The sequence below is a fragment of the Periplaneta americana genome, chromosome 16, assembly GCF_040183065.1.
Source record: "Periplaneta americana isolate PAMFEO1 chromosome 16, P.americana_PAMFEO1_priV1, whole genome shotgun sequence".
In the NCBI taxonomy this organism is placed as follows: domain Eukaryota; kingdom Metazoa; phylum Arthropoda; class Insecta; order Blattodea; family Blattidae; genus Periplaneta; species Periplaneta americana.
Window position 1 is genome coordinate 150289516 of NC_091132.1, and position 20907 is coordinate 150310422.

Below are 20907 nucleotides of genomic sequence, written 5' to 3' on the forward strand. Positions count from 1 at the left end.
GTTGTTTTTTTTTTTTTATTTGGATCTTGGATCTGATGTAGTGGCACCGTGCTTGTACATCTTGCATAATAATACGAAGGTTAGATTTGATTAGTTAAAGTTTTTATTAACAAAGTCCTACCAAGAAATGCGTGAGTTCTTAATCATGATGTGTTATCTGATAGATGGCTACCGTGCGACGTCACATTCTTAGACATAACATGGCCAACATTGAACAAGTTTGTGTAACTGCACGTTTAACATGAGTTTAATATAGAAATTCCTTTATTATTTAGAAGTTTGAACATGTATTTATATTAAATGACTGTCAAGATCACCATGAATAGACCATGATAACCACATGACTAATAACGAAGCCTGTCTTTCTCGTTAGCCACGTATCTGATAGTTGTGCGTGTGGGAATAATGTGGATATTTTGAAAGATTGGGAGACCTTGTATTCACGACTTGACGTCTAATTGGTAAGTTGCAGAGCGTATTATATTCGCTGATAATAATGGATTTTGGATTAATTTTATCTAACTTTAATTTTCTCTTTATTTTAGCGTTGTAAAAACAATATAAAAACGTTGAATTGTCGGAAATCACTTATAATAACTTGTTCTTCGGTTAGGTTAGTTTACGTTGTAGTTCATTTCCAACAAATGAACATATTTGTATCGTTTTTACGACGGTAAAATAAGGCGAAAATGAAAGTTTGGAAAAAAATGTCCAAAAGTAGTCAAACTGCATGCAGAGGTAAGTTGCAAAATTTTATCTCCAACGTAAGAACACAACATAAACTACAGACTAGAATATACCCGTCGTTCTGCTTTCATTACATCTGTTTTACTATTACCACTGTTTCGTAACACGTTTTAGTTTGAGGAACTGTCATATTATATGTGGAGGAAAAGAACTGGCCACCTTTGACTTTACCTCATTGTTGCCTTAGTTGCCTCATGACTGATGCCTTATTTGTGACATGAGATTGCAATCTGACTAAGGACAGTTGATTAAACAACAATTCATACGATGTTTAAACTGATTTTCTACATTGATCTATTTTTTTTTGTCAGTTTACTAGCGCACGGACTATTTCGCATCTTCGAAGTTGCTGTAATATTTTTGTGTGTTAGTATTTATAATGCTGCATATTTTCCCTTTGTAAGAAGGAGGATGTTACGAGAATTAAACAGTGATAGAATTAAATTGGTGGAAAAAAAAAAAAAAAAAAAAAAAAAAAAAAAAAGGAAATTATACTGTAAGCTTATTCCTTGATCCAATACAAAAGGAACAAATTTCAGCATCCCTGATAAATGAGAAATGACAGTGCGATTGACATAGTTGTTTTTTGTTGGCAATCCTGATTCTGATTTTCACGTATCTGTTAGTAATCCAGAAGGCTTTGTGATTATTTTGGAAGTGAAAATCGTTGTGTTTTGTGTTTTTAAATAATTTGTGATACTAGTTCAGACTGACGGATTGTATATTGATATTTATTTGTTTTGTTTTTCCAGCTACTCTATATGTAACATACCAATATTGAAGTGCTGTGACACGGTTTCCGGAGAAGTGAGCGTTGAGGTAGTTCCTGTGATTTTGGAAGTGAAAATGTTGAATCTGTAAAAGATTTCTTGCGGAAATGGATTTTCAGTCTCCTCTCAGTTTCGTGAAGTGCGGATGAGGATCAGTACTACATGAGATTTTTTCAACTTATTAGATTTTTAACAATCGTTAGGAAGTTTTAATTATCGGAATACGTTCAATAGTATCAAGCACTACGTTACTTAACAAGGATCTTTTAATATTGAATTTATGACACAGTAGCCTTTTAAGTAGGCAGTAGTTTCATTAAGCTGGAAGTGAAGTGAAGAAGATGGATTTCAAAAGTTAGGCCTATGGACTTTGTAGGGAAATATTTCAAGAAAAGAGAATTGTTCGGTAATGAAGTGCAAACGTTGTAGTTTCTAGTGATTGAAAGGAACATAGAAACATAAAACACGCGATACTTGTATTAAATCAATAACCAATGGCATACATAGAAGCACAACAAATAATAATAAAATAGGCACAAAGTTTCTATATTGTAACATCGTAGCCATCCTGCTTTGAAAATCACGTAGAGATTCGTATATGGAAGGCATAACTAAAATACTCTAACTTAAACTTTCACAGATTCATATACCGGTATGCAATGCGTAACAAAAGAGACTAACTTAATCTAACCTGTCACAGATTCTTACATGCAAGGCATGTTGTGAGTAAAGCTTTCGTAATGTCACCAAAGTAATATTGGTTTGAAACTTCCTACATCCTAAAGGCCCGGTTTCTTTCATATGTTCCCAATAGGATTCGATTCCTATACAGACCTATCTACCAAAAAACGTACATGCAAGGCATACAAAGGATCTGTACAAACCAAACCTATTATTCCATTGATCCTCGAAAACAAAAGCATAAACTTACCTAATCTAGCTATGCAAGGCATAATAACAGTCTAAACTAACTTAACGTACTTGTCACAGATCCGTATTTTCAAGGCATAGCAAATGCTTAAGCTAATCTAACCAAACCTGTTAAAGATTCGTAAATGCAAGCTATACGAAAGGCGCGTTTCTTGATACTAACACAAATAAAGCGAGTGTAACTAGCGTGAAACTTTCGTAATGTTACCTAAGTTATGTTGGTATGACTGAGGAAAGTTACTCCCACCTATTTGCATGTTAGAGAACATGGCCGTCAGCATGCATTAGTACACCCAGTAGTAAAACAGAAAAAATAATAACGAAATAGAAACACCATTCTCTTAATGTGACTTAATTTCTTATATTCCCCATTGCAGTAATTTTGCTCTTCATAAACTAGTATTGACCACCAAAAAAATCTTCAGCCTTTCCCAGTGCTTGAAAATGTCCGTACTCAATTGCAGTCTTCCAAATCGTTTCGTAGACCACCGGGATGAGGGCCTTGAAATCTTCTAAATTAAGCTAAGATCGAATTAAAAGTCCTTTCTTTCTTTTCTACTAATATGAAGTGATTAACGGAGTCACTCTCTTCCAACTCAAATTTCAAGTTTGCATGATAACACTAGTGGAAAATTTCCTATCGTATGTAGATAAACTATTTTTCTTTAGGTAACGGCGGGTGTTTGACTCTTCGTCATTCTCCCATATGATGATTCTTATTTACAGACAGAATCATTATGCAGGGTGTGCCATAGCAGGCAGGTATGTGCTACGACCATGATGAGATAAAACGATGATGGTGATTTGTTGGGGTGGAACCTGAGGTATTGGAGAAAACCTCTTTCCTCTACAATAGTGGATCTTTTGCTATAGTCAACACCTGTGGAGTAATGATAGCGCGTCTGGCCGCGAAACCAGGTGGCACGGGTTCGAATCCCGATCAGGGCAAGTTACCTCGTTGAGGTTTTTTTCGGGGTTTACCCTCAACCCAATACGAGCAAGTGCTGGGTAACTTCCGGTGCTGGACTCTGGACTCAAATCACCGGCATTAATACCTTCATTTAATTCAGACGCTAAATAACCTGAGATGTTGATACAGCGTCGTAAAATAACCCAATAAAATGAAGTAATCTTTTGCTATAATTGTACTAAATATGTCCCATATTCTTGTGTAGTTGATTATTGGTTTCAGACATGTTTAGAAATTTAAAATAAAGTGTTTGGTATTTGTCTGTTTATTAGGGACTTCTCTTTTCCTTTTCCAGGAATTACAACTAGAATACCCTGAATACAATAATTAAAATAACAATTGCAATATAAGCTGAATGTTAAAATATTATCTAATTAATAAAGACTGCACTATTTATGAACTACTAAATTATTGGACAAGGTAGAGTATTGCACACTTGTATCACTATCAATGTGGCCCTGTAAACCAATTTCCAATACTTTTATCATAGAATATTTCAATTATTATTGTACTATATATTGGAATTATCACTACATTAACACTTTTAATATATCAAAAACATATACTAAATGAACTAAATATAATTATTATGAAAGTCGCCATATTTCCTTCTTGGCATTATAGTCCATCTCCACTAGGTGGCCCCCGACACGAGTAGCAGGGTTTGAAATACCTGCAAACGAAATGATACTAAACATGAAGAATGTTACTGCAGGTGTGTAGTATTATGTGACAGGTTAGGTTAGATTAGATTAGGTGTGAATAGGTTAGGTTTGATTAGGTGCGTATTATGTGAGAGGCTAGGTTTGATTAAATGTGTAGTATTATTACTATGTAGTTGAAGGCGACACTGAAACCCACTATCACATTAACGAAATGTGATCGTAGTCTTCATTTATGCACGACGGTTTTCGTATATAAGTAAGGTACGTATTTAGGGCAGGTTGGGAGGGCATACAACTCTTACAGTGATCACAACAACTTCTACCAATCAATACTATAAATCCAAAGTTTTTTGAAGGATTGTAGCAAGTTGCTATAGTGACTGGGATATTAGTAACCGTCACCCAAATTACTGTATAAGTTAAGAACAAAGAAAAAGTTACCGAATTGCATATTCAATGTAGAATTATTATATATGAATGAAGTAACTGGAGATTGAAGTATTTCATGCTAGAGTAAGACAAATATTTACAAGAAGCCATGTCTGGACGAGACTCTGTTACTGGACAAGAACGTAATAAGTTTGCGTTTGAATTTAATTTTATTTCGATAGTCCCTAATACTAGCAGGTAGCGAATTCCAAGGTCTTGGCAGCGCTATTGTGAAAGAAGATAAGTACGGGGAAGTGTCATGTGTAGCAACTCCTAATGACAATTTCTCAACAACTCAGTTTCTATAAATGAGTTTCAGTTGTGATGGATTTAATCAAGATGGAACCTGAGGTTGATCCATTGGACTTACAAGTACATAACACATACGAAATAGAAGAGAATAAGGCTTCATCAGAGGTAAAGTGAAAAGACTCTCTGTTTTTTTTTTTTTTTGTGTGTAAAAGTGCTAGAAGAGGATATATTTGTTATTGTACTGAATAATAATTAATAAAATATCTTATTCGAAAAGACATTTGCAGAAAATGGTGTAAAGTATAAATCAGATTCTTGTATACACACCACAGTATGTAAATTATTTCCACAAAGAACACCTTGCGTATTATGAGTCATTGCCTGTGTCCCTAAGATCTTGTTGCCTTTTTGGGTTCAATTTCTTAAATAATTTGTTGACAGTGTGGAGAGTTGGCAAATGACGGCATGCAGAACCAGATTGACGGATATTACAAATATTTTAAAAGAATATTCATGATGTCTTTATGTTCTGTAGGAAGGGAAGTTACCGCATCTAGAAGTGACAGGCATGAAAGCAGAATGCATGGATCACAGTTACGAAATCAAATCAGAGATAAAGGTTGAAGACAATCCAGTGCCTATGAGCTTTGCATTCGTGAAATCTGAAGTTGATGTAAGTTGTTCACTGTTAGCATGCAGATATACAGGTAGTGAGTTTTTAATTATGTCAAAACCATTAAGAGTGTGCAATATTGACTGTGTTTCTGTTCTCAATAGTTTGTGGACTTGGCCTTCATTTTTAGATAGAATGAAATGGAATAATAATTCACAAATATATATTTATACTAGTTAACAGAGACTTATCTGGAGGAATATATATGAAGAAAGTTCTTGTGGCTAAGGACAGAATTTCATTTTAACTTTACAAAATTTTTTCTTTTCTTATTCTTATCTAGCAATTACTATGAAGTTTTAAGAAGTAAATTTATAGAAAAAGAAATAAATAATAATAATAATAATAATAATAATAATAATAATAATAAAAATAATAAAGTAATGTTTATAACAGTTTGGGTTTATTTTGTTAAAAACAAATCTGTGAAAATAGGCAAAACTGTGAAGTAGTTTATCCACAATTCTTTCCCAACCCAGTCGAGGTGGGTGCCTCCAAGTTGGTGACTGGGGGGTGCAATGGTGGCTTTCGTGCATTCCTTTCCGCACATTTGACATAATCACCATCCACCCCTTTTCATTCTCTCTTCTTTTTTCATCTCTATTTTTTCTCTCTGTTGACCACCATTGCAGGCAGAACGCCCACCATTTCATTACAGCCATTTTCACCTTTTCATCCCCACTGTATAGATTTACCACGTTCTCCCACAAATCGGGATTTCCTGAGAATGATTAGGCTCATTTTTCTTCCCCATCTAGCTACTTATATCGATTATTAGGTTAAGTTTCCTAGGCTTATAACTCCCGTCTCACCAGCGGGGATCTTTCCTATCTCCGTGGTCCTGTCCTGCGGTTTCGAGCGCGACTTCCGAATTGTGTGGCCCAACTGGGCGCCCAGCAGCGAAGCAATAGTGGATCCTCTATACTGCTCCTATATGCAAATCTAGGTGCGGAGCCCGGACCAGTAGTCACGTACATTCACATAGAGTCCCAATGATGGCCTGGGGCCATTTAGACGAGATTGGGGGAGTTCCTTGTGGTAGATGTGCAAATATATGTTGAGTATTATTAATTCAACCAAATAATATAAAACTGATTCAGAGTGGTATTGCTAAAGATAATGTTAATACTATGTGGTTGTTCTGGTGAAGATATATGGAAATATAATTATTGAAAATAAAGAGATGAAGATAAATGAGGCTCCCTTAGAAGGATTTTTTGTTCCAGTAACCGACTCTGCTCGCCGAGGCGGATATATTGCTCCGCCGTGTTACCGCTAACAAGAGGGTTACGCGATATAATCAAGCACAAGACTCCTGAGACTTTGCGGTCTCAGATTATTCTGCTTATGATGATCGAGCGAGCTTTTCAGGGGTCAGGTTGTAGAATCTGGATAGTCCTGAGAGTGTTCAATGTAGAGTGGAGAGCCACAAGCGGTTATTCCCGTGATAGGGGCATGGAATCGCGTATCGCCTCTGGTGTAGGACTTGCCATTAGGTGTGTAATGCCCAGCTTGGAGGGTAACTTGCGTGGTTTTGCATGGGATCAGGTTGTGGAGGGGTCCCCATGGCCTGCACAGACCAAGAAGCATTTTAGGTGTCTTTTTCTTACGCACGCCCCTGTGGCAGACTGACAGCAACAGTTCTGCAGGGGAAGAGATAGTTTCAAACTGGCCTCTTCGCTCTCCTGCCTCCTACCTTTAGAGCAACAAGTGAATAAGAAAGAAAGATTGACAAAAGTCACGACTGGTGGTCATATGACAAACATTGCTATAGATCTGGACCCTGAGAAAGTCAAAGTTAAAGTGCCTCCTCCGAAATTTATTAGTATAACACTGGATGGATTGGATAAAGCAATGAAAAAAAACCAGTCCATTTTACGTCAGACGCGCACTCGACGGACTCGTTTGGAAGGACAGAAATATAACTTGACTACACAACAATAGTCTCCTCATCGAGACTATATCTCCAAAACAGAGTGAGACACTGCTGAAAGCGAAGTTGTTAAGGTCTTACCCTATTAAAGTCGAACGGGACTCCACACTGAACATCACGCGGGGAGTAGTGCATAGAGATTCTCTGGAGGATATCTCTGATGAAGAGATCCAACTAGAGGAGGCTGAGCATTCCGTGTCCAAAGCTTACCGATTATTACGTAAGCGGGAAGGATGAACTGTTCCGTTGAGCACAGCCTATTTGACCTTCGAAAAGCCAAAATACATCTTTGTCGTGTACTAGCGCGTCCCAGTTCGTGCGTATGTGTTAAACCCAATGTGGTGCTTTAAGTGCAAATGGTTCGGACATATGCAAAAACGTGCACAAACAACATCATATGTGCTGACCATGGGGATTCCCCATGTGCTTGCGCCGAACACTGTGTGAATTATTCTGCAGACCACGCTGGTAATTCTAAAAATTGCACGTAGTATTAGGTAGAGAAGGATATTCAAGAGCTTCGTGTTCGGAAAAATATTACGTTTTTCGAGGCGCATAAGCGTATTTTAGATCAGCAAAAAAAGGTGATAGAAAAGTTCTATGCTGCAATATTGCAGAAGGCAACAGAGAGAATTGATGCATCCACGCAAACGCCACCTCGTGCTAGTATACCTGGAAAGCATATTGAGTGCACAACCCAGACGTATGTGGACGTTGTCACTCAGACTGCTGAGTTAGACGACATGTGTGGGCTTGATATCAGGCCTTACATTTCAAAAAAGATCACTACCGTGGCGACAGAGAAAGATTTCAAGCCTGGGAGATCACTGCGACTTCGCACTACTTGTTCGAGTGACGGGTCGAGATCACGCTCGTGATCCCGTCCTCGATCAAGATCATGATCAGGTGTGCGACGGTCTGCAAGTGAGTCTCCACGGTCGAGGGCTATGCAGTCTTAGTCAAAGGAACCAAGTCATCGAAAAAACAAGAAGAAAAGATCCCCTGTGAAGCCACCACCGTGATTTAGCTCCTTGAGATGACTGACATTGTATAGTGGAATGTGAACGTTATACATAGCAGATAAACAGAAATATAAAAATTGATCTATCATGAGAAACCTGCTATTTTATGTTTTCTGGAGAAACATCTCCATCCTGAACACTCCCTGAATATCTCCGGATACAGTTTCACCAGTACGATCATCTTGCTGGTATTCATGCTAACGGAGGTTGCGCCATGCTACTCTGCCAAAGAATCTTTTCCTTGTCTTCAATATTAACACCCTTCATCGATGCATAGATGCTAGAGTAACCTCAGCTGCCATTTAGTTTTCAGTAGTCTGTGTGTATATGCCTCTAGAAAATTCTTTCACAGTAAATGAAATTGAACATATTCTGTTGCAGGTACCTGCTCCATATCTGTTAGTGGGGGACCACTCTAATAATGACAGAGGAAATAAAATAGCAGATGTATGTACGGTACTTGTCTAAATCTGATTTCCCCGAGTTTAGGAGAACCAACACTTACACTTGACTTACAGTACTTACTCCATGATAGATGTCTCTATTTGTAGCATTTCGAATGGTCTGTGATTCACGACCTATATGGTAGTGACCACTATCCCATCTGAATGTGTATGTCCACTCTGCGTCCTGTGGAATCTCGCTCTCCGGACTGGGTTATTAAAAAGGCGCACTGGGTAGGATTTTCGGAGTGCATTTTATTCGATGATAACGGACATGAAAGTGTGGTCTAAGTAGTAGAGTACTTCTCGAATGTGATTATTAAGTCAGTGGAATTATCTATCCTCTGGTCGTCCTGCAGGCCAAAACACTTCTCTGTTTCTCTGTCCCTTGATGGATGGATACCTGCAGAGATGCAATCCGAGACAGCAAACGTGCCAATTTGAGCGCTATCTGACCCAGGGCCGTAGAGAGCCGAAATGGGCCCCCTGGCTAGGATTCTACAGGCCTCCCTTTCAAACGATATACGAGTATTGAGAACACTCGTATGTGAAGTAGCATAAAACTGAACAATGCTTTTTAATCTTTTATTATGGACGTTACAAAAGTGAACAAATATTTTATGCTACTCTATTCTCTATTGTTTATTTTAAATATAGACACACACACTAAGTCACTAACTTACATTTTAGGAGAACATTACTTTTAAGAAATCTAGAGGGGAGCTTTTCTTGCCTTTCGACTCGCAAAATAGTCTATTATTTCTTCAAAGTCCAACTCTCGTGCAAGACTGCTTTCCAAAGCTAAGGTGCCAAGACATGATAGTCTCCCTTGCGACATTGTTGAGCGAAATATGTCCTTCGCACGCACCAACAGGCTAAACAACTTTTAATGGCAATGTAGTAAATATGCGCAAAGCAATGCAGAATTTGGGAATATATTGATCAGTTTCTGTTGAGTAAAGACATTCAGGAGTTGAAGAGTTTGTAAGTTGTTCTTAAAGTTTACTGGTTGAATAGACTAATTAATTCTAAGATCCCAAGGAAGTTGCCATTCCTGGGATCATCAATAAAGTGGGTATCCCCTCTCATTGACAAGCTTCTTTCACCTAGAAACAGAATCACATCCAAAATACGGATTAAAATCTTCTTCCAATTGTCCACTTCATTGTTAAAGGTTTTAGAATGTAACATATCAACTACTAAATCCTCAATTAAACGTTTCTCCAAGCCCCGCCACTCTAGATAACATGTCTTATGTCTAGCACTATTTTTATGTGTAGGTAATTTATCATAGAGTCTTTTCCACCAGTAAAACTTCCAAGAGAACATAATACTGAACGTGCAACTTGCTGAAGATACGGCAGTCAGTCTCTTGGTACGCTTTCTCCATTTTTCAAGGTGCACTGCAGAATACAATGAGAAAATAAATTACTATCCATGTCACATTGAAACTCTTTAGGGAGTGATTTAAGCCCACGAAAAACTACTTCTTGAATCAACCCAGTAGAAAACTGCAAATTTTCTAGTGTCCCGATGTCAAAATCAAAAGGTCTAGAGGTTGCTGCCCATGATGTTATTGGTCACGGTGAGAGGCTACTAGTGGAGCAAGAAAAATCTGATCGTGTTGTACTTATTGATTCGAAACATTCATTAGATCCTGATTTTACTTCGTCTTCATCTTGAATATCTTTTCTTTGATCCAAAGATTCACTTTCCACTTCCTCTTCCTGTTCACACGTCCTAGCTTTCTTCAACACAAAACCAACGCTTTCAAATGTTCTCTGTTTTTTCTTGGATAATTCTTCCTTCGTCTCCTTCTCCTTTCTTTTCTGAGCACCATATTTATGAGGATAACTCAGCCACCGACGTAGCTCAGTCGGCTAAGGTGCTTGCCTGCCGATCCGGAGTTCTGCTCGGGTGTGGATACGATTCCCGCTTGGGCTGATTATCTAGTTGGATTTTTTCCGAGGTTTTCCCCATCCGTAAGGCAAATATCAGATAATCTTCGGCATCATCTTGCCAAATATCTCACTATCACCAATTTCATCGACGCTAAATAACCTCGTAGTTGATACAGCGTCGTTAAATAACCAAGTAAAGAAAATTATAACTCATGATCTGCAAACAAAATTGATTAAAACATTAACATACACGGTTGTCAGCTTCCGAACAAGCCAACCAAACGACTCTTAGTCTGTGTGTGGCATGGAATGGAGATGGAACAAGCGTATACTATCTATCGTAGTAGAGGACTGTTTTCCCGGTAAATGCCACGCCCAATGCAACGATTTCACTATGATACGTGTGTGTAAAAATGTCGCAAAAATTAAATCATATTATTACTTTCAGTTTTACATTTTAATTAATATCTATATACGAGGAAGAGTCAAAAAGTAATCTTAATAATTGTTTTATTAATTGAATATGTACAATAAGACTACAAACACTTCATCACTTTTCAACATAGTATAACAGGAACACTTGCATTGAACGTACTGGGGACTATGTTGAAAAGTGACGAAGTGTTTGTAGTCTTATTGTACATATTCAATTAATAAAATAATTATTAAGGTTACTTTTTGACTCTACCTCAGCATGTTACCCAGGCCCACTGAAAGCCCCCAGGCCCCCAGGATACAGCCATGCCTTCCATACCCTCTCACCGGGCCTGATCTGACCCAAAAAGTTCTGTCCAGTTGAAACGTCTTCGAGCCAAAACTCGTCGCACTGTGTGTGATGCTAAGCAGACGTCCTGGGCAAACTACGTCACTTCATTGAAGAACAACGTCCCAGCTAACATGATATGGGACAAAGTCCTTCGAATATTGGGGAAACGCAGTTCTGTAATTCCGGCCTTCTAAGCAATGGAGTAACGACCACCAGTCCAATAGAAATTGCTGAAATATTTGCTACCACTTTTTCACAAATAAGGAGCTCAAATAATTATGACCCGGAATTTCTGAAAATCAAAGATGCTGCAGAAAAACGAAACCTAAATTTTAAATCTGATAACACTGAAGACTACAATGCACCTTTCCAGGGCTGCCGACAGAATTTATGGGCCCCTATGCAATCTGTACTCTGATCCCCATTGAAAAAAGTAACACTTATTATAAGTTTCCGGTTATTCTAAACCATAATAATTATTTGCGAAATAAGTAAAAGATAACCACAAACACAGATACAAACCTAAAATATAACTTTTATTACATTAAAAACTTTTAGAAAAATTCACATTAGCACAATATATTATCTTCATAAAACATTATTCCTAAACACCTGCAATTTCTAACTTGCAGTCCAACATCAACAAACAACTCTCCTTGACTTCACTGATGCAAAATCATCAATTATATCATCAAAATTGAATAATCTAGCAAGATCGATCTCCAGACTAAGGAGGCCAAGGTTACTCAGTCATTATTGACACATTGTTTATCTGAATACATTTTTATCAATATATATTGATATATAGTGATACTGTGCAATTCAAATCAAGAAATGGATTCGGAACACCTCAAAATCTGTGCTTCAGTGGCTAACCATGACAATATCTTTGAAAAATATTTGAGTGCAAGAGGTCAAATGACTTTGTCAAATGACTGGCATTAGAAAACAACAACATTTTTCATTTCCTTCATTTTACTGAAGGATCTTTCAGCATCAGCAACCGTCACAGGAATTGTATAGAATATTCTAATGTCTATACAAATATTTGGAAATAAACTGTCCAGTTTTAATTCCCTCAGACTATTAAGAGATTCATAGGTTTAAATGGGATTGGCCCTAAGGCATGAACTGATTTTAAATATTTCGACTCATCACTGATCTCTTTGTTAATGTCTTCATAATATTTTTCACGCAGTATAGCACCCATATTAATATCTTCCAATTTTTTCTGTCTCTCCTTGTGCTTCTCAGCTCTCGACTTATGCCTGTATTTATCTATTGTAACTTAGAGTTAAACTATAACCGGTAACACTAATGAACAGAATTTACTAGACAAACGACAACGAAAAGACGAAAGTTTCGACACGAAATGTACTGAAAAGGAAACGTGATTCTGCGACTTCGGTTTGGGAGAGTCCACTAGCATAGTGGTGGTTAAAAAGGACAAGCCAATAAATAATTGAACGTGTTCGGTACAAGCGATGGGAACATAATTCAAGCAAATGCCAGGGCCCTCAAGTGTCGTCTCAGTGAATGTTAATGCGGGAAGCCGATATTCTATTATATAAAAGTCAAATATTTACATACGGAGTGATAATTTATATTAATTCTACTATTGTTGAGTTAAAATGTCATGTTTATGTAACAAATGGTTTTACAAAATTTTATAGTACCCATATTTATCTAGGAATAATGATAATGATAATAAAAAATATGTAATCAGACTCAATCTGACGGGCCCGTATTGCACTCGCCCCCTTTGTGGCGGCCCTGCACCTTTCACATTGCGAGGAGCTGTAGGCGGCACTAGACAGATCCCTTGACACTTTCCCTGACCTTAACAACATCCATATTGGCATGCTTCACCATCTTCCGCCAGCTGGATAATCCTTTCTTTTCTCAGTATACAACAGAATCTGGACTGAGGGGGTATTTCATATGCTTGGCATTCTGCCATTGTTTTTTTAGTAGGTTATTTTACGACGCTTTATCAACATCTAGTTTATTTAGCGTTTGAATGTGATAAAGGTGATAATGCTGGTAAAATGAGTCTGAGCTCCAACACCGAAAGTTACCCAGCATTTATTCATATTGGGTTGAGGGTAAACCCCGGGAAAACCTCTATCAGGTAACTTGCCCTGACCGGGAATAGAACCCAGGCTAGCTGGTTTCGTGGCAAGGCGCACTGTTACTCCACAGGTGTGGACTCTGCCATTGTAATCCCAGACCAGAAACTGGGAAAGGATCCTTCTTTACCTGGAAGCTATAGGCCATTTTGTTTCACCAGCTGTGTATGTAGGTTATGGAAAAATTATAAGTAAACGCCTGATGTGGGTACTCGAATTGGAAAACCGATTATGTAATATCGAGTGTGGTTTTCGTAAGCACAGATCGACCACAGAGCATCTTGTTCGGCTTGAGACCGCCATTAGAGATGCTTTCCTCAAGAAGGAGCATCTTGTGGCAGTCTTCTTTGATCTAGAAAAGGCTTACGATACCATATGGCAGTATGACAATCTGCAAACTCTGCATGATTAGGGACTTCCTACGTTTATTTCGAAGTTCATGGCAGAGCAGTATTTCCGACTTCGAGTAGGCACCACACTTTCTAACGAATAAACGAATATTTCCAAGAAAACTGCATTCTGCAGGGGTCTGTATCTAGCATTCTTTTTTCTGCATTGCGATCAAAGGAATTGCCCTCTGTGTGGGTGATTGAGTTCTTCTCTATTGTACATTGATGATTTCAGTTTATATTACAGTTCTCGATATTTCCATCCATCGGACAACAGTTGCAACTGGTCATCAATGTGCTATCAGAATGGGGTGTTCGCTACGGCTTTAAATTCTCCACTCTAAACCGCAGTTTGTCCACTTCTACATCCATCGTGGACTGCATCCACATCCTGAACTGCGTCTTAATGGAGTGGAGTTGCAATATACAGACACTACGAGATTTTTGGGCCTTATCTTTGATTATAAATTAAAATGGGTGGCGCCTATACGTGATTTGAGAAGGTGTTGCGAATAATCCTTAAATATTTTACGCATTTTGTCAGGGGTTCACTGGGGTGCAGACCATACAGTGCTCTTATGGCTTTACCAAGTCCTTAAACGATCATAGCTGGATTATGGCTGTTTTATTTATGACTTAGCAAATAAATCGAAATTACGTTTTTTAGATACTTACCATCACCATGGGCTACGCATTTCTATAGTGGCCTTCCGAACTAGTCGGATAGAGAGCCTGTATCGCGAAGCAGCAGAACCATCCCTGTATCGGCGACATAATGTCTTGATGTGCCCATATGCTGTTAAGCTACACTCGCAGCCTAAGCACAATTCTTACGACTCCTTTCATCATTTGTCTCTTTAAGGCAGATACAGTGAAAATGCACAGAGACTCCATCTAGCAAGTGTGCGGTTTCGTGAACTGCTCTTTGAGCTCGACATCCATTTACCATCAGTTCGCACACTGGAGTATACCACCACTTCACCGTGGATTATGCGACATTCCGTGTTTGATATAAGTCTGAGCTGATGTTTTAAGAATTTTACACCAGCTTTTGGGTCTTATACATCCGAATATTTTATAAAATTGTATTGTTTTGAAATGTGATATGCAGTTTATCTCTGGTGACCTTAGTTTTATTATTGTATAGGTTTGTTTTGAATATTACCTAGGGTCGTAGAACTGCTCACTTTTATGATTCTTTACAAATCACCTTGTGTATACTGCATTTTTGTAGCTCGTTTTATCGTGACAACGCTTTTTATTTCTTTTAGCACTCTTGTTATTGTATAATTCGTGTCTTTCTTTTATGAAGAATATTAAATAAGGGCGCAAATAGCCATAGTAGCTGACGCGCCCTTTTTAAACCCCACTAATCTTTCCCAACTTGATTCTTATTCCATTCAGAATAGTTTCTTATAATTTTCTGGACTTATATTTATAAAATCAGCATCAACACTGTTCATTACGGACTTTTATCTCTTGTGACTTTCTTTATCTCTCACGATATTGGTTTCTCAATAATAAAAAAACTTCCACAAAGACGACAAATTTCAGGTTTCATCCCTCAATCCATTTCGAGATGTGAATTTTCTCAGTCCGCTGAAACTATCTGTATTGCATATTATTCTATAGTCATACTGAATAAGGCCAATTTGGATATGTGGAAGCAAAATTTTTATTTCATGCTATCTTAGCTGAGCAGAATAAGTGATGTTAGAGAGTTTGCACTTCGAGGAAATGAAACTTTCAACAATGATGCATCAGCTAAACGTATTTCATGTCAGTAAATGCATTTTTAGTGTTGATTTGCTTCAAATATTGTACCAAATTTTGGTTATGTACGCATATTTTCAAGATTGAAACTTGATTCCAATGTGTTTCTGTACAGGCATATAGCCTGAATTGAAATAATTCTTGAAGGATATATTTCAATGCAGTTTGTGGGAACCAATTCGATTTTGAATAGAAGTCATTATAACCATACTGAAAATTGAAATTGGGTTCATTAGTTTTGGAAATTTCTGTCTTTGACTTAGGAAATTGATAACCCAGATGACCATCTCTTCATTATTTACTCTCTTTTCCAGGAAGATTTGTTCGATGTGGACAGAGTTCAGCAGGAATGGAAAGTGGAAGTATCTTCAGAGGAGGATGAAGTGTTTCCTGAGAGGTGAGTGTGCTGTGCAGTATTTTTTCATACATACCACCCACTGCATCAATTCAGTTCTATTTTCGCATCTGAATCACGTGTTGTTAGGGTGACTAATATTTCCATCATGTTGTCATTGACCTTACATCTAGTATTCGAGCATAATCCTGTTGTCTTAATTTTAGTACCACACACTTAGGACTAGTGAGTAATATTTTAACAAATTCATGGTACAGCAAACAGAATTAGAGACTGCTTCAAGGGAGAAGTCTTTCATAACAATTAAAACATAATTTACATGGGCATCTTGTAATTTCGAATGAAATATAGGTTATTTTGTAGGAATAAAATTTTATAATATCTTCTTACTGTATATATGTAAAATATTGTGGAGGATTTGGCATTAGTTCAAGTTTTATACATAAAAATAAATCTGACAACTTTATATCCAATAAGAGAATACATAACTGATTTGGAATAGCGCTGAAACTGGGAATGTGTATTGTGGTTTTTATATATATACTATATACTTGTTTATATGATGGGAAAATATGTTTTAATTAATGTTCAGTTATGATAGATTCTGCAGATTTTGCTATTGTGTTTGAAATCTTACTTTAGTCTATCTGACACCATAGCCCTCTCTAGTCATGGGCCGGTCCACACTACGTGGCAACGTCGGATGGCACATTAGTTGCCGTCGTATCCTGTTGCATAGCTGTTAAATGCGAGAAAAGCATAAGCTACATCGTTATTCTATTTCAAAGGAAAAGTAATGACTTCCTGAATATTTAGGGAGTTCACTAAACAATATGCGATTCACCCTATTATTGTCAGTTATGATACATAATGTTTTGCAATCCATACACATGCATTTGTTGTAAGTTATCTTTACATATTTCTGCTGCACCTGCCACTGTAAGTTGTTTAACTGCAACAAGTCTTACCACCATTTTAAAATTACCAAAATACAGCTATGATTAAAAAAAGTTACCGATACGCGAGATCATATTCTGTTTTATTTGCAGCAACCCCAAACAGTCGTCCATTTTTGTAGCTAAGTTCCTTTTACTTGAATTTCATCTACTTGAATTTTCAATTTTTTCGCTGTCTGATTACTGCCTAACATGTTTCAAGAGCTGTCTATTCTCAGATATTGAAACAACGAGGAAAGTTTTCTTAGATAGGCTATCGAGGGTGCGGTAGTCATATCGTAACACTTGGCATACTGGATATGAATTAAAAAAGAGTTTACAATTATTGAGGACAAATCGTACTGTCGCCCTGGGTGGTGCAATCTGTATAGTACTGGCCTTCTGTGCCCAAGGTTGCGGGTTCGATCCCGGCCCAGGTTGACGGCATTTAAGCATGCTTAAATGCGACAGGCCATGTCAGTAGATTTACTGCCATGTAAAAGAACTCCTGCAGGACAAAATTCCGGCACATTGCAACGCTGATATAACCTCGGCAGTTGCGAGCGTCGTTAAATAAAATATACTTAGATTTTTTTCGTAAGTATAAGATCAAACTTATTACATAAAAGATCAAACTTTTTTAAGCTGTTTTCATCACAGTTCCCATCGTTTTCAACAACAATTTCAAACTTTGTAGCAAGGCAGCAATTTGGGATACAACAGTGCTTTTGTTATTGGTATCTTATGAAACGTAACAATCACAAAAATCTATTAGAGATGGAAGCTGAGCAAAGAATTTCTACAGTTAGAGGCTGTCCATATTAAAACTTCATTCTGGTAGACGTCCACCATTCACGTGCGTTTCCACACTGAAATCCCTGTTTATTCCAATGCTAACAGTTATTTTAGGAGCATTAGTTACGTCTAGTTCATACACTGTTCAACAACAATCGTTTTTACATAATGATCCGTCTTCTTCTTTAGATAGTTTCTTTGATACATTTTCCAAAAAAAAAAAAAAATATAGAAAAATGCTACACATGGTTTTTTCGTCTGTCTCTCTCCTTTCATCCTTCTTTCGGTTTATAAGGAGGTTGTCAATTTCTTCTCTCCTCTGTTGCGGATTTTTCCATTTGGTTCCACTCACTCTGCTTACATAGGAAGGAGAATTTGGAAACATATTCGGAATTGCACCTTCACATAAAACTGGATGATCGCGAACAAGAATCGTTTTTACATAATGACCTGTCTTCTTCTTTAGATAGTTTCTTTGATACATTTTCCAAAAAAAAAAAAAATTAGAAAAATGCTACACATGGTTTTTTCGTCTGTCTCTCTCCTTTCATCCTCCTTTCGATTTATAAGGTGGTTGCGGATTTTTCCATTTGGTTCCACTCACTCTGCTTAGATAGGAAGGAGAATTTGGAAACATATTCGGAATTGCACCTTCACATAAAGCTGGATGATCGTGTTTACGAAAACTCATCATTCCGTCATTGTCGATGTATTTCCCAACCAGTGGCGTATACTGGTTAAAGGGTTTGGGCTACCGCTGACCCTATTATTACACAAAATATATCTAACAATTACTTTAATTTTAATTACCATGGTAAAACTAATAATACAAAATTATTACATTATGTTATATTATGAACTTTTTCTTTTGTAATTTCCTTGGGCTACCGCCGGTAACCCCGGTAGCCCGCAAAATACGCCCCTGTTCCCAACAAAGCTCAAGTCACTTTTTCTGAAAATGTTCCTTTCATACCACAGATCTGTTGGTTGGTGATCTATCTGCCTGTGGAACCCAACGAATCCATTTACTGCGTATTTCGGGATCTTTAGGAAACCGAAAACAACTCATAATATTAGTCTTCTATTTTTATTGTTTTATCGTAGTTCCTTAAGCAGCTCGGCACTACATGTATTCATTGCTATCATGGTTATGAAAAGTTTGTTACCACAGACATAACAATGGAAATATAGGCGCAAATGCACAAGCGAGGAGAGCGTCTTACACTGAAACACATGGCACATTGCTGGGCTGATAGGACGGGCTGCGACGTTGCCACATTTACCAGGGCCGGGCCATGACTAGAGAGGGCTATGCTGACACTCAAATACTCTACCAGGAAGATCTAGTATAGTACAAGGAACAGAAATCGATTGACAGTTTCTATCTCTTTGTTTGTATTAGATTCTTGAGTGGTGATGCACCATTGCAAGACCTCTCTTTTTAAGTTATCCCAGTTCATAGCAAAAAGTTTTATCGACTCCATCTACAATTCAAGTTCTCTCCTGACATGTAATTATGTAGTTTTGTAACACCATGAGATATGTTATTACCTCCTCACTTTAGGGAAACAGTAAGTTTGTCATTAAAGCTACGAAAATATAAAGCAAATGTGCTTTTAGACCAGAATTGTCGCGTTCTAGACACCATGTAGATGTATGTCCTGATCCAGATAGAAAAGCCTTCAGACATGTGCGTTTGTTTCTTGAATGGACTGCAGATTAGAGTGCAATTTTTCCATTGCTGTTAATGGATAAAGAGTAGACAACCAGAGGTGAGAAATTTGTGGGAAATAACAGTTGGCAGTTGCATTTTCTTCTGGCGTGCCATGTATGAACATGTTACTGTAAGTGGTAGTAGGTAGTGCAGTTGAAGGTAGTTAAAATGCCATGCTTACTGCAACGCGTCTGTCAAGATTGCCCACTAATACTTACGTGTACAGAAAATGCTCCCTTTGTACAGAGTGTACGAAAAATGTTGTCCAATAATCACAAGCCGTGATATAGTTCATCGAGACAATTAAAATAAGGATAGGAACCAACCCTGTAACTCGCAATTTTCACCTCAGGTCAAATGGGGTAATGAACGTAATGTAGCTTTAGGCAAGGTCTACGACCTAAATATCACTCTAATGCCTCGGAAGGAACCCTCACGACTTCTTCAATACTGTTATGCTCTTAACAGTGATGTATATGTAAGTAAGATACAGAAAGCTTGCCTGTGCTCCACATTGCAGAACTGAAAACACAATTTGTAAACAAAGCACATCCAGCAATAACCAATGAAAACGCTTAAGTATTAAAGACTCAGAATGCAGGGTAAAATAAACGTGACTGTTAGCAGTATTTAAAGCATTTGTGATTGTGATGTGCAGTTGCATAGCTTGTGATGGAGACTACAGTTTAGCAGAGTATTGTAACTGGCATCTTATCCTGGGTGAGAGTGGTAATCGTCCCTCCATAGCCAAAGCACTTTACAGGGAAAGATATCCTGCATGCCGTCATCATAGTCGCCATGAGTTTGAGCGTCTATACAAATGCATGAGGGAAACGAGTATGCTTGCCGCGCCATCAACTCAGGATCATGCCCTTGCGGCTGATCGACGAACACCTCAGTTGGAGGAGAGAGTTCCGACAATGATCGATGAGTACGATACTTTGAGCATGCGACAGATTGCTCGAACACTTCAAGTGCATCACAGTCTCATCCATGATATTGTGAGGGAGGACGATCGATCGGTACCCTTACAGATACACTTCTGCTCAGCATCCTATGGAGGGTGGTCGTCCAAGTCGCACACAGTATTGTAATTGGCTGGTAGAGGCACACGACAGAGAGGATGACCTCGTAACAAGAATACTGTAATCCTATGAGGCCTCATTTTCAAGGGAAGGAGTGTTTAACACTCAAAAGAGTATAAGTGGACTCACGAGAACCTGCATGCTGTGAGGGAAAGGGGTTATCATGTTCACTGGAGAATCAACGTGTGGGCAGGGCTTATGGACTGCAACATCATAGCATACCATCTAGTT

General features: G+C 37.9%; 2 protein-coding genes across 11 annotated transcripts in view; one reads left to right on the plus strand and one right to left on the minus strand.

Annotated features, from left to right (window-relative positions):
- LOC138691322 (uncharacterized) overlaps positions 1-20907 on the minus strand; it is a 259737-nt gene that overhangs the window by 169364 nt on the left and 69466 nt on the right. The window contains exon 5 of one of the 2 annotated variants that reach the window (XM_069813204.1): positions 3960-4090. The exons of the other annotated variant lie outside the window; for it this stretch is intronic. Coding sequence (XP_069669305.1) covers positions 4036-4090 — 55 coding nt within the window. The 3' untranslated portion in view covers positions 3960-4035. Of the gene's footprint in view, positions 1-3959; positions 4091-20907 lie in introns of those variants that run through there. 2 annotated transcript variants of the gene reach the window in all.
- The window catches only part of LOC138691317 (zinc finger protein ZFP2-like), a 499579-nt gene that overhangs the window by 2855 nt on the left and 475817 nt on the right, over positions 1-20907 (plus strand). For 5 of the 9 annotated variants that reach the window (XM_069813190.1, XM_069813189.1, XM_069813191.1 and 2 more), the window contains exons 1-3: positions 4063-4928; positions 5299-5436; positions 16107-16189. In XM_069813190.1, the coding sequence (XP_069669291.1) occupies positions 4836-4928; positions 5299-5436; positions 16107-16189 (314 nt within the window). In that variant the 5' untranslated portion in view covers positions 4063-4835. Of the gene's footprint in view, positions 1-1219; positions 1567-4062; positions 4929-5298; positions 5437-16106; positions 16190-20907 lie in introns of those variants that run through there. The other 4 variants (XM_069813186.1, XM_069813185.1, XM_069813184.1 and 1 more) reach the window with 3 other exon arrangements.